The sequence below is a fragment of the Nycticebus coucang genome, chromosome 9 (genome assembly GCF_027406575.1).
Source record: "Nycticebus coucang isolate mNycCou1 chromosome 9, mNycCou1.pri, whole genome shotgun sequence".
Classification (NCBI taxonomy): domain Eukaryota; kingdom Metazoa; phylum Chordata; class Mammalia; order Primates; family Lorisidae; genus Nycticebus; species Nycticebus coucang.
Window position 1 is genome coordinate 32706307 of NC_069788.1, and position 14872 is coordinate 32721178.

Consider the following 14872-nt stretch of genomic DNA (forward strand, 5'->3'; position numbering starts at 1 on the left):
AAGGAGAAGTTTTTTTATCTTTAATTTTTCTAGTTCAGATTACAATATGACAATAATTCAATAGCAAAATCGCTTTCCTAAGGGGTGAATTCCCTTTTTCTCCTTTATTAGTTTATCCATTTACTTATGCTAAAAGATATATCTACATTACTATTTGTAGAGTTTTATATGGCAAATGGCAAATAGCCTCTCCCATTAAATAAAATTCCTGAAGATCGTAGATAAAAGATTTAAATAAATTTGTTTCATAAACCCAAGCATTGAGCAATTCTATCGAGGGAAGTGACAGCAGTAAGTAATGGATGTAGAGCCTTTATTTTAATAAGATAGCAACATGTAACCCTCAGGACGATTGTTGCTAATGCTATCAACAATTTTGCACATGCATAAACCCTTATTTACAAAGAAGCCATTCACTGTTCTTCATTGTACTAAATAATTGCCTTGTTTGTACCATTCTCATGATTAGGAAATCCTTCACTTCCAAGATAAACTTCAGTTTAGTAATTATTGCCAGCTGCTCATGTGTAGAATCTGAATTATTACAACTTTTGATGCTGCTATTCTGTATTTAATTCCAGTTTTGTTTATAGGTAAGGAGGCGAAGAACATAGTCTTTCTATCAGATACAGCGGTCATGCATGGTTTATTAAGTGCTTCTAGAAAAAATACTATTAAATAAGTTTCAACCTGCAGCTTTGTTCTTGATTTATGTATGCCTATATGTATCTCCTCAATGTTTCTTTGTTGCCCTTATAGCTGCGACAACTTCTTTTCAATAAATTGTCTCCCTTAAATTCTTGGAAGCAAAGAACAAAGGTAATTATCTCCCAATCTCCTACTGCTGTGAGTCCAATGCATGAAGTTCCAGTTTTGCATTTCTCTCTTTAGACGTCTTGCGGCAGGCCCACTCCTGTGCAAACCCTGGCGTTTCTGTCACCATTACATTCCCAGTATCTGGCACGGGGTCTGGTGCATGACCCCGGCTCATGGGAGAGTCAGTGAGTGAAGGAGGGAGGGGATGAATATGAAGCCTGGGAACTCGTCGTGATGCTCAAGCACAGAAGTCTGTGCATGCCTGTTGGAGGCAACGCCTTTAAACGACATCATTGGTTTAGTCTGACTTGCTTGCCAATGTCTAGCGTTAGCAAGGTGCCTTTCTACATCCAACTTCCTGGACCTTCTGGGGACTGTTTTTCCTTCTCTAGAAAAATAAATTTGGGGGGGGTCTTGATTAATTTCTCCTATATAAATTTGAGCAACTTCTGCTATACAAAATGCTGTCTCTGAATGTTCTCTCTTAGGATCGTATCCCTAATTCTGTCCTTAGCAATTTTAGCTCTAGAGTCTACAAACTGACCAGTTTATGTGAAAATGCAGGATGCCTGCTTCGTTCCTTGCCACAAAACGACAATCCCTATGAGGACAGTATGTGCACGCAGAGTTTGTATTTTCTGTGTTAATCCTTTCTGTGAGGCACTGAGGACCTTTCAGAAAGGATTCTAAAGCAGAGATTTCTCTGATAAATCAACTGACTTAACTGGGCGTGAACCTGTACTGGCATTTAGGTGCCAATATAATCTTGTGAAATCAAAATCAATGAGGACACTCTCCTCTGGTTTGAAGAATCTTCCTTGGTCTGCGTTTCAGAGTAGAGGGCTCTGCTGTGAATTAGGAGCAGCCCCTGTGCCCGCAGACCTGCTCTCTGATTCTATGACCCATTGACTGTGTGATCTTAAAAAAGTCACTTAGTCTCTTTCAATTTCCCTTTTGTCAGCTATAAAAAATTAAGCATTGGACTAATTACGCAAAGCAAGCAGTTTGAACATTCTCAGATGTGCATTTTATATCTTGAAGAACTAAAAATCTCTTGAACCAGCACTTGTAAAGCTAGGGGAGTCACTGTCTACTCCTAAGAACAGCAGGGGTTACAGCAGATCACATGCGGCTACATCAAAGAAAAGCCCGGAGTGCATAGAAAGGGACAGAACCCTCCCCACCATGCAAAGCAGGAAATCAGAATTTTTCTCATTTGAAAACAAAAGAGAGAAAAACACCCCAAAATAAAATCAAGGCAAAAGCAGAAATGCCTGACGGTGTTTCTCCCTGAAACGGTGCCTCCAATTGCTGGCACTCCCCAGAAGGCAGCAGGGGTCAGCGAGGGCTTTGCTGCTTCTGGACTTGTACCCCCTCCCCAATTTTGTTTCCAAGGTGGGTGATAAAAAGGAGATGTTGTCTGGCTAGGTAGCTTCTTTGCTTTAAAATAAATATATATATTGCAGAGGAAAATAGGAGTATTTATAATTTTCTGAGGGAGTTTGAATGAAAAAGCAGGAGCCCAGATTATAGATGATGAGGAGGAGAGAGGGAGAAGGTGCAGCGTCCAGAATCTCATTTGTGAGTGAAAAGAGAGCAAGGGTGGTAACCAGAAGCAGGCACAGGACCAGTAGTTACAGGCTAGAGGTGAAGTGGCCAGGAGCTGACAAGTTCATATGCAGGGAGGCTGAGCCAGCAAGGCGAGTCTGGGGACAAGTGAGAGAAGGAGCAGAAGGGACAGAAAAGGGTTCCTGGAGAGACAGGTTGAGACGTCCTGAAGGCAGCCGGCTTAGCTTCTCTCTCCCTCCCTGAACACAGGAAATACCAGACTGAAGCTGAAGGAGTAATATAGTAATATGCACAGATGAGGTCGCGATGTTGGGAGATCGGACCTTACTACGTCCCCTTTTTAGGAGGGGGCGAGGCTATCCCCTGAGAGGTGGCAAAGGGGAGATAAAAAGAGCAGTGAGAATACACGGTTGGCTGCAGAGGGCTCGTGAGCGAGGAACCCAGCGCTAGCCTCGCAAGGACCCCGCAAGTCATCAGAACACAGTGGGGACCCAAAGTCTTCTCCCAGCCGTGGACTATGGACCCCTTCTCAACCCTTAGTCATCCCTAACCATGTTCTCTGTAGCTCTTCCCCAAGAGGCAGACTCAGGTGGCTTCTGCAACTTCCGAATAACAGATTTGCTGAGTTTTGTAGAGCCATGTCTCAGTTCCAATGACTCAGGGCCTGTTACTGACCAACTGCTTACACCCATACACCTTCCCAGAGCTCAGAGTTCCTGAGGGTGTTGCCCCCTGAGATTCCTCTCTCCAAATAGGCAGGATGCAGTTTTTAAATGCAATGCTCTGACGTTAGTATTTTATTTTAAGGTTATCACATTATATGATTGTTGAGCCCTGAATTCCAGAAAATAAATTCTTTGGCTTTTAAATTGAAAAGCCTTTTTATTCCTATCTCTGTAACTTTTCATTTTTCCAAACTCAGTGTGGGGTAGCCACTGAGTGAAAAATGGGCTCTGTGTATTGCACACAACAAGAACCTGTTTCTCCCATCTGGATTTGGCTCCCTCCGGACACAGACTATAGCATGAAATGGAACTTATTTCTTCTGATTTTTCCAGTGCCTAAAACAGTGTCTGGTTCACAAAGGCACATAATATGAGTTAATGAATAAATATACGATAAATTAATGAGTAGAAAGGATATACTGTATCTAAACACATTTATATTTCCCAATAAGTATATGCTCTTTGTTTTAAATATTTTATTTCAATTTGGTAATTCAGTTATTAAATTTTTGGAACTCTATATAGCCTCTGCTCCAGTGACCAAAGGATTATTCCCAGAGAGACATGCCTGCTAAGAGGGGCAAGAATAAGTCACAGCTTTACTGGAGACCATTTTTAGCAGGACTATTTTTCCTCCGTGGGTTTCTCTTTTAGAGACAAACGCTCCAAAATGTAAGCATGAATGTGAAGAGGAATATCTCCTTTAAGACCATTTTCTAGTTTGTTGTCATAAGATGTAAAAATATTCAGGAACACAAAGTTCACTTGGAAATCTATTTAAAATAGATTAAAGCAGAAGAAAGAGTAAGGAAGTGTTGCGAGTCAGCATGGGGAAGAGGAGCCAAGCAGGGTGGAATTGGTGAGGACTGAGAAAAATAAAGCACAAGAGAAGACACAGAGATGAAAGATGGGATTGGGAGGTCTGACTGAGCTGATGGCTACAGCCAGCACCAAAGCACAAAATCAGCTTTATTTTGTAGGATCTCAACAGGGTTCTCTACAAGGGAAGTAGCATAGACAATATGGGGAAGTAGCATAAACAAAAGTCATATTTTTGTTCTTACAGTATGATGGGAAAATGTAAATGACTTGAATAAAGACAAATCATCTTGTTAATAGTTTCTGCTCAACTTCGTTAACATATGATAAGAAGTAAGAAGGGAAAGATTCCAAGGATTTCTGCATAATTCTTAAAAATTAACTAGACAAAGAAAGAGCTAGATGACTTCTGGCAGGGAGCATGAAGAAAGGAATATTGTTGTTTTGGGAAAGGAGGAGAAACAGTTGGGGGTTCATTCCCTGAATGTTCCCCAGGCTATGGGGGCCCTGTCACCTCACAGCCTGCTCTCCACAAGGAAGTGATGAGTCTATGTCCTGGAAAAGGGAATATCTACTATGTAGATGCAATAAAGGGTCACTGATGACACCAAGAAGTCAGAAAATGCAGACTGAAAGAATACTATTATTCCAATAATACTAACACACTAAAAGAATACTATTAATGTCCATGTAACTTGTTTTTCTTTTGTGCAGCAAAATTCAGATTTATCTCCCAAACCCAAATTCTCAAAGCCTTTCAACCCACTGCAAAACAAAGGTGAGTTACAATAAAACTAAAGGTTTTCAAAGGTGTGAAGAGAGACTATAAATACCTTGTGTGAGGAAAATTTAATGGCAACATTTTAGAAATCCACGTGGGAAGTGTGAGCGTATCTGTGGCCATGTGTGTAAGAGTTTAACTGGGTTGTGCTCAGGGCTGATAGAACAATGACAGGGATTTGATGCTCATGGAGACCAGAGGGTGTCATTATGTAATTTCACCACAAATTTTCCCCGTGTCCTCAATTAGATATTATATAAATCGGTAATGTTAATTATTGAAACCAGGGGTTAAGATGTGTGGTCATTTTAACACCAATTTCGTCCTTGCTGGAGAATCACCCCTCTATGCCAGCCACTGAGCAGCAGGCTTGGGGCCACATGTTTATCTCCCAGTGCTGCACATACCCTCCCCTGAAGATTCATGGGGAGCCACACCTGCCACTGGGGGGAAAGCTCTGTCTTTTCTGCCTATGACACATGTTGGCCCTATGCAAATATTGGCAATTACTAAAGACTATGATATTCAGAGATGAGTCGACTAGCATTAAACATTGCAAATAGTCACAGTATTCTTGGAGGAGAAAAGTGGGTTGTGGTGTGGAGAAGGAGACATTGCCTTACAAATTAAATTGAAGCCAACTTAGGAGCTCAAGTCCCATCTCACATTCAGTTGTGTTAAATATTACCATTTCAGTAGGGACATGGGCAACTCATTTGAGAATCCTTTCAAAATTACTTGAATTCAAGATCAAGTGCCTCAAGAAGGTGCTCATCCAGAACCCTTGGGTCCTGTTATCATTGCCACCAACCAGTCCGAGTACTTCTTGCAAGTCTCTTTAACTTTGGGAGCTTTTGTTCCTCATCAGTAAGAATCAGAAAAAAACTAAGAGATTGAGAAGGCTCCTTCCAGCAATAACATGCTGTGATCTCAAATCTACTTTTATCTGATTTCCCGAGCAAGATCTAAAAAACATGGTGCTTCTTTTCTACTGTGGGAGATGCCTGATTTCTGGGTGTGAGTGGAGCACTCTACCTCTCTGCCAACTGCATTCTTCATCCTTCCCCAACATCTGCCCATAACTGTTCCCAGTTGTAAGAAATTTCACAGGCTGAAATTTGGGTCTCATGCTTGATTGTAAAGTAGCAGAGATAATTCTTATTCTCTCTTCCTCCCTAAGGCAATTATGTGCTTTCTCATACGGGACCCTCCTCCAAGGATGTCATGCTAACTCAGTTTTCATCAACTGAATAAGACAAAGAACCATAAAATCGAGGAAAAAAAATCTGGAAGAACTTGACATTTAGATCTAAATGTCAGTGAAGAAATTATATGTCAGTATTAGATGTGATTTTCTGATTTAGGAGTCTGGGAATAAAACAAAGGAGATCTCCATGGCTCTCTCTGAGCCTCCTTCATCTTCAATTAAATAAAAAGAAAATTTATTTCCATGTGGTTTGATTCAAATAAATTTCTCTGTAAATGCAGAAGAGTTGGTTTTGTTGGGAACAGTGTCAGTTGTACCGTTTCGTCAAAACCACAAAATGTGGTTCTCTTTTTACTAAAATAGCGTGATTCACGTGGCGTTTCATATCATCTATATTGGAATAAGAAAACTTTACAAAATAGTTTTAGATGAATTAATGGGCAATCTCTTTGTTGTCTAAAGTCATTGGTGCAGGGCAATGCCTGTAGCTCAGTGGGTAGGTGCCGGCCCCATACACCAAGGGTGGCGGGTTCAAAACCCAACCCTGGCCAAACTGCAACAAAAAAATAGCTGGGGGTTGTGGCAGGCACCTGTAGAGAATCGCCTAAGCCCAGAAGTTGGAGGTTGCTGTGAGCTGGGTGATGCCACAGCACTCTACCAAGGGCAACAAAGTGAGACTCTGTCTCTACCAAAAAAAAAAAAAAAAAAGTCATTGGTGCAATTTTTCTAGAGAAAAGCTATTTCTCTTCCAAATTTTCTAGTAGGATTTTATGTTTATTTTTGCTTTTTTAGATTCAGTCACTTATCTGTGAAACTTAATCAGAAATAACAGGAAATTTTCCATTTTGGAGAGCTTTGCAGCCATTTACCAGGAGCTATGTACAAAAGCATGATGTGACGTGTAATGCAGTGTTTTTCAGTTTATAAGGCTCTTTTACCTGGTCCCCAACCCTGCAAAGTGCAGGGTACAGGCAGACATAGTGCAGGGAGAAGGACATGGGGTCTTAGAGAGGTGAAGTCACTTGCCAAAGACTGTGAAGCCAGTAAAGGAGAATTGGGGCTCTGCCGGATTTTTTGTTTTTAGTCTATTTCTGTAGTTCCACAAAAGCCTTGGAAATTGTCTACAATCCTGAGAAATATTTTTGAGGTTAGATACATGGTACATCACTCCCAGAGTTCTATCTGCATAAGAGGGAACTTGGGGGAGAATTTGGTCCAGGAAGCTACCTCAAAGCATCCAGGTTTTCTTTCACAATACACTATAGGTACATCTGGAAGTTATTGTCATGCATAGCCACTGCCAGTCTAGGGTGAGATTCAGGGCAGCAGGTGAATGGATGTTTTGTGGAGCAGCATTTCCATTCCACAGCCCCATCACTTTTGCCTCTCCGAGTTTCTGCCCTGACCACAGTGTGCAGAATAACCAAGTCCTCTGATTGATCTTTGTTGTCTTGAGAGTACCCCTGAGCATGCAGACATAGAACGCCTTCAGGATATGCAAGTAAGGAGAGCAGGGGGAACTTCCAGTTAATGGGAGTGGATAAAACAGGCACTTGTAGGGAAAAGTTAAAAATGTGAAGTTCCTCAAGGCACCAAGATGCAGCACAGATGAAATACCAAAGTGAGAGGATCAAAGGAAATGACCAAGAAGCGGTTGGATGGTTCCATCCCTACGAAGACATACACAAGTCAAAAGAAAACTTTATAAGAAGGATTTTCCTGGAGAAAACCGCTCTATTAGCCTCCATCTACTCTCCATGGTGTGAGAAGGAGAAATGACTATCCCAGTAAGAAATTACTTGGATAGCTTTCTACAAGACACAGAAATTGGAGTGCACGGCTTCTTGTCTAAAACTGTGGCCAAAGCTCTGGTAGTAGAGCCCGGAGCAGGCTCTGTGTTGAGACCAGCCTATACGCCTCCTGTTTGTCAGAGCAAAGGAGTCACGTGCTTCCCATGGGCCATGGTGAGACATGAAAGAGAGAGAGCCAGCGTGGGGCTTTCTCAAGTTCTGTCTGAGAGGCCATTTAAAGAGCAGGCAAGATCCTCGCTTCAAGGAGCCAGAGGTAAAGATATATTGTGGGATGAGGAAGGAGTCACAGCTGACCACTTGGAATACAGCAGTATCAGGACAGGTTAAAAAGAATTGCAGGTGAGAGCTCAGGGTTATGGGAATTTCTACAGGAGTCCTTGAATGCTCTTTCACGTATTATGTCCAGTGATCACCCAGAAACCTCAGTGCCCGAGGTGAATAAAAGAAGAAAAAAAACAAGCAAAATGTCAACCAGCAAGGGAAGTTGTGCTAGTTCAATGTGACTAAGCCAAAGCAGCACTCAGTTGAGGGAGAAGAAAATTTAATACTAAGTTGTCATAGTTTCTTATTATTATATGAGACTGGGCATCCCAACTACCAAACTATTTAAAGGAACCAAAATGTTGTTAGTACCTGGGCATGGTGGAGTGTATCTGATGGGAAGGAAGAACTTCTACCACTGATAAAGCTTTGTAAGTATGATGAAAGACCGGAAAAAAAGTGTATTTAATCACATCCAATGTGTCACATTTGTCTGATCCACTGATTATATGCACATTCACCCCAAAATACTACCAAAACAATACTAAAATGATCAAAAAAGAGATAGGCATTGTAATTATTTTCAGTTGCTGTGTTTTCTATTGTAAAAGTTTATTCTATTTCTAGTAGAATAGTTTTCTATTGCTGTATAAAAAATTGCCACAAACTTGGCTGCATAAAACAATACACATTTATTATCTTAGAGTTTTCATGTGTGAGGAGTCCAGATGCATCTTAGTTGGTCCTTTGCTCAGGGAGGCAAAAGGCTGTGATCAGAGTGCTGTTAATAATAGCGTGGCCCTGTTTTCATCTTGAGGCTCACCTGGGAAAGAATCCACTTACAACTCATTCAAATTGTTGGCAGAATTCATTCGTTGCTGTTGTGGGAATGGTTAGAGAGGCTGCCCTCAGACCTAGGAGCCACCTATATTTTCCTTGGCACGTGGTACACCTTGGTCATTTACATCATTAAATCTGTATGGAAAGTCTCTGACTCTAGTCTGCCTTCAGAACAGACTCTGATACAATATCAGATAATTGGGGAAAGGACATCCCATAAATTTGCCATATTTTATATTTCAAAGCAAGTCTCAGGTCTTGGGCACGATCAAGAGGAGGGGATTTCAAAAAGTGTGACCACGAAAAGGGAGGGACTAGAGGGCACAGGCCTGAACGTCCAAGGACAGGCAGTGACAGGGAAGAGAACAGCAATACAACTGCAGAAAGCAGGCAGGGTGAGTGTTAACTGACTTGGAAGTATTTCCAATTGTATATAAAACCAGCACATTGTACCCCATAAGTGTATTAATGTACACACCTATGATTTAATAAAAAAAAAGAAAGAAAACCTGGGTTTGACTTGTACCCTTATGTCATAACACAATAATTAAGAAAGTGCAGTGAAGGCTATGCTTACCAGTTTGTTGTAAGCATTTCAAATTGTGTATAAAACAGTATAGTGTACCCCATAAATGCATTAATGTACACTGCTATGATTTAATAAAAAAAAAATAGAAAAGAAAACATGAGAAAATTAAATAGAAAGCCAGAAGTGGGGAAAGCCAAGAAAAACTTAATTTACACTGCAGAATCCCTCAAGAGCTCAACACTTGGAACACCAGGCAACTCATCCAGTGTGACTATGAGACTGGAGGGTACAGTTGACTTAAAGCCAATTTAGGAAGCAATTAGCCCCGCCCCACCCCAGCAGACTATGGAGATGTGGGTAAAGATGGGGCACTGGGACTGAGAGACAGCAGAACTCATCCAAGGAGGCCTTGCCATCCTGAAGACAAGGGGTTTAGCGAAAGTTAACATATAACACAGGGAGCAAGTCTGATAGTTTCCAGGCGAGAAACTGAGCAGGCACCTCTGGAGAACCTGATTATATCAGGAGGAACACTGAAGATACTGACTTTGAATATTTGCTAAGGAATCATTCATTCAGGTCACCCTACAGTGAACAGTCATCAACCCTCACCTCACACAAAGACCAATCAGTTTTTCAATGTTCTAGTCTTTTTTTTTTTTTTTTTTGAGACAGAGTCTCACTTTGTTGACCTCGGTAGAGTGCTATGGTGTCATAGCTCACAGCAACCTTAAACTCTCGGGCTCAAGTGATCCTCTTGCCTTAGCCTCCCAAGTAGCTGGGACTACAGGTGCCTACCACAACACCTGGCTAGTTCTTTTTAGAGATGGGGTTTCACTGTTGCTCAGGCTGTTCTCCAACCTGTGAACTTAAGCAATCCACCTGCCTCGGCCTCCTAGAGTGCTAGCATTACAGGCAAGAGCCACCACGCTCAGCTAATGTTCCACTCTTAAACATAACTGAATAGTCAAGATCAATAAGCCCTTTACAAAATTTACAATGTTAAATGCAGAGGCCAATACAAAACAGAACTAAACCAAAAAGCCGACAGAGAGGCAGTGTGATGTCACCTTCAGTCCTGTCCCATAGATTCAAGTAGAAACGATGAAGAAAGAGAAACATAAATTTGAGGAGAGAAGTAGGCTAGAAGGCAGCCGTATAAAGGCCGACCAATATCCTCAACCAGGACATGGTCTCTGTGAATAGGATGCTGTATCAAGGAGTATACAGGGAATAAAAAGAGATTAGGGAGCTAATCTTTGAAACCTAAAATACACAAATAAAATGCTTCAATAGAAGGGGTGAAGGGCAATGTGGAGAAAAATTACCTAGAAAGTAAAATTAAAGAAAGACTGATCTAAATTAGAAAACAGAAAGAAACTAGCCGACAATACTGAGAGCTTCAAAATTTGCATAGGATTTGCAGAAAGAAAGCCTGGAGAAGCGGAAGGAAGGAACATTCTTAAAGGAATAAATAGAGAAAAACGTTGGTCATTAAGGGGCATGAGTTTCTCTACTGAAATTCCCCCATCACATGCTCAGTACAATGAATGAAAATAGACCCATAGTTAGATACATCATTGTGAAATTTTAGATTGTAGAAGACAAAAAGAAAAAAGAGATACAAACATTTCAGAGAGAAAAAAAATAGGTTTTAGGTAAAGGGTAAAAAAATCAGATTATCAGAGCTTTCTACAACAACATGATAAGCTAGGAAATGATGGAGAAGACCTTCATAATGTTGAGGATAAATGATTGCAACCTAGAAGCAACTAAGTGTGAGGAAGATAAAGATGTCGGCCGGGCATGGTGGCTCACGCTTATAATCCTAGCACCCTGGGAGGCCAAGGCGGGTGGATTGCCCTGAGCCAGAGGTTTGAGACCAGCATGAGCCAGAGTGAGACCTCATCTCTACCAAAAAAAAAACTGGGCATTCTGGCAGGTGCCTGTAGTCCCAGCTACTTGGGAGGCTGAGGCAAGAGAATCACTTAAGCCCAAGAGTTGGAGGTTGCTGTGAGCTATGATGTCATGGTACTCTCCTGAGAGCCACAAAGTGAGACTGTCTCAATAAGAAAGAAAGAGAGAGAGAGAGAGAAAGAGAGAAAGGAAGGAAGGAAGGAAGGAAGGAAGGAAGGAAGGAAGGAAGGAAGGAAGGAAGGAAGGAAGGAAGGAAGGAAGGAAGGAAGGAAGGAAAGGAGGGAGGGAGGGAGGGAGGGAGGAAGGAGATAAAGATGTTTTCAGACAAGATCAGGTGCATTCAGGGTGGTGTGGCTGCAGACAGCGAAGATATTTTCAGTCACAGAAATTTCCAATAAATTTTCCTTCAATGCTTTTGGGCTGTACCGTACTTACCCTGACCAGACTTAAGGGGGCAGGCTCTGACCAAGAAAGAAATCTCGGACACCTTGCTCAAAGCCTAAATACACATATGAGACTCATTGTAGAATTTGAGAGTATCAAAATCATTCTAATCCCACTACTCTAATCAGGAACAGTTTGCATTGTTGCCGCTATGTTTTGTATAATAAAAGAGATTAGGGAGCTAAGAACATAATAGCTGAGTTTCTGGATGGCAAACAATGGCCCTGTTTCCTGGGTTTATGCCCAAGTGTGCTGCTGAACAGTGAAGGCTGCTTTTCTAATCAAAGAAGGAATTAGCTACAGTTGGCACAGGATTTTTGCCTGCCGGAAAAACAATGTTTTCTAATATTTTATCTGTATCAACGAAATATATCTTAGGCCAAATGCAGAGTTAATTTGATTAATTGATTGCTTGATCAACTGAGACATGGCCTTGCCCTGTCACACAGGCTGGAATGCAGCAGGGTGATCATGGCTCCCTGCAAAACCTCCCTTGCCTCAGCCTCCTGCGTAGCTGGGAAGACAGGTGTGAGCCAGCATGTCTCTTGACAGTTAATTGTAGTATGTGGTACAAAATAGATTGAGAGTCTTCTGTGCTTTTTGAATTCATCTCTTACTTTAGGAAGAAATAGTTTGGAAAATTTTATATGGTTTCTTCATACCGGAGCCCCACTTCCATAGATGAATTACCCAAACTCTTTATAAAAGATTTCATTTTGTACTCAAGGTCTTAGGGCGGAGGAAACAAAACAAAACAAACATGACAGAGTGACTTGCATCTTGCCTGCACCACAGGGATTTAGCTGGTCCTCAGGGTCTGGCCCGGGAAGATCAAGGCTGCCTTGCAGTTCACTCCTCAGTCCTCACACTGTGGCCCAGGCTCGCCTTAGTGAGCTCACCTGTCTTGTTCAAAAAGCCTCCCTGCCGGACCTCAACTCATAGGTTTTATTAATAGACATGTATTCCTTTAGGGTAAAAACTGGACCCCAAAGCTTTCTTTTAAAAGCATAACATTCCTGACGCCAAACCACAGGGTAATTTTTCTAGATACTTCACTTCACGCTCCCCTGATAACCTGGGCAAGGGTTGGGGGCCTAGAGATGGGGAAATGAACTCAGAAGAGGAGAGATGGGGCGGAGCCCCTGAGTTCCCTGCTTACCACTCTTCTCCCATTACGTGTCCATGCTTCACTTGGCTGGATCCCAACCAAATGCGCCTATCCACATTTCCCTGCTTGGTTCCGGGGTTGGGGGGGGGGGAGGCTAACGTGGAGGCTTCTTTCTAGGACAGGGAATCCTTGGGAAGCCCTGACGCCAGCTTTCCCCTGCCGTCTCTCTGCATCGCAGTTTCTCATCTGTAGAACCATGAATGTGCGCTCTTTAGATACGATCAAAGGTCCCTTCCACCCCCGCTTTTCTATACTTCTGGGTCTTTTCATAGGTCATACCCTGGGAGAGGAGAAATTTATCACCAAGGAGAACAGCCCAAGTGGGTTTGGCAAGACCTTATCTGGCTGGGTAGGAGTTGTAGATAAAGCATTGCCAACATACAGAGACATGATGCCAACCTAACAGAGGCAACACCCCTTTGGAATTCTGACCGATGCTTGAAAGCAAAGCAGAGGAGGCCTTCAGTGTGATGTGCTGCCAAGGGACACATTGGTTTTGTGGATAAGGTTTCCTGGTGCTTAGATCTCAGCCCTATCCCTCAACAGGACATGGGCAAGGCAGCTGTGGATTCCATGACAACACACAGCTGGGCACTGCCAAGGATAACTCTTTGCTGCATGACAACTTCGCCTGGTGCTGGTGATAATGTGACTTTGTTTTCCAGAGGTAGCCTGGGCAGGAGGACAGCCCCATCTGTCCCTTATTTCACCTGTTTGTGGTAAATGTTGTGCAGCCCTGTCCCTCCACACAACTAATTAAAACAAAAAAAGAAAATAAGAAGTCCCATTTGTGGAATTGCTTCTAGAACTTAGGTTGACAATTCTTTCCCTCTTAAAGTCTGCAGCAATATGAGTTGCTCGTGACCTGCTTTTGCTTAGACTAGAGAATGAGTCTTGAAGCATAGTTTCCAAACAGCAGCAGCAGGGTCACCTAGAACTTGCTAGAAATGCCAGTTCTTCCGAATCGGACACTCTGGAGTGGGCCCCAGGGACCTGAGTTTTGGCAAGCCCTTCAGGTGACCCTGACACATGCTTGTGTTTGGGAACCACCGACGGAGAGAACCCGGAAAGGGAATGTTAGAGACGGAGGGCTGGAGCTGAGGGTGGGCTCTGAAGTCTCCCTCCCGTGTGTGGGGAGAGGGATGGGCAAGGACAACTTCAGTTTTGTTTTCTGAGGTTACTACTTCTGTGAGCCTCAACCATCCAAGTTATCTTGACAATGGTATGAGCAGAGAAATGATTACTGTATTTTGGGCAATGTCATGTAATGGTTAAGAAAGAAAGTTTTGAGGCCCAGCTCCAACGCTTATTATACCAAGCATATTCACTTGGTTATGTTACCAAACCTTGGATACTCCAGGTGCAAAGTTCTTGTTGAGGTACATAAGAGAAGCCTGAAAGTTCTTAGCACACTGCCTGGCACTTGATAACATCCAACACTGGTGGCTATTATAAACATTTATGATAAAGCATGGATTCTATACAACATTGTTACTACTGCAAAGCAGTGAGCCTAGAGGAAAAGCACAGTTTTCCGGGATGATAGTGTTCAAGCCACAATTCTGTTACTGACAGCCTTGGACAGGCTATCTTAGGGCTTTTTATCTGTAAAATGAGAAAGATGAAAATTACATAGCAGGGTCCTTGGGAAACTCAAATGGAAATGTGGGGAAAGCAGCACATCTGGTGCTTGTAATACTATAAGTGTTCAATCCCCTCTTTTTCAAAGAGGAAAAATAAGCCGAAATTTCAAGAGTCTGAAGGTGAATGTGCTGTGGACCTAATTAGGCAAAACATTCCTGCTGGAGCATTCTATCCAGATAGCTTAGAAAATGGCTATTTCCATTATATGAGGCAGCATGTACCTTGGTCTATTGTAGGCTTTTACTCCATTAGTCTTCGAAAGGTATTGGGTTTTAGTAGCCCCAAGTGGAAACATTTATACACATTTTACCCATTGACAATAATTGGTAGTATCAAAATTT

At 42.2% G+C, this 14872-nt stretch overlaps 1 protein-coding gene across 7 annotated transcripts in view; it reads left to right on the forward strand.

The window, feature by feature from the left end:
• The window catches only part of ADGRF1 (adhesion G protein-coupled receptor F1), a 36658-nt gene extending 30479 nt beyond the window's left edge, over positions 1-6179 (forward strand). For 5 of the 7 annotated variants that reach the window (XM_053603545.1, XM_053603546.1, XM_053603543.1 and 2 more), the window contains 3 exons: positions 760-819; positions 4644-4707; positions 5891-6179. In XM_053603545.1, the coding sequence (XP_053459520.1) occupies positions 760-819; positions 4644-4707; positions 5891-5964 (198 nt within the window). In that variant the 3' untranslated portion in view covers positions 5965-6179. Of the gene's footprint in view, positions 1-759; positions 820-4643; positions 4708-5890 lie in introns of those variants that run through there. The other 2 variants (XM_053603544.1, XR_008382605.1) reach the window with 2 other exon arrangements.
• The last annotated feature ends 8693 nt before the right edge of the window (positions 6180-14872 follow it).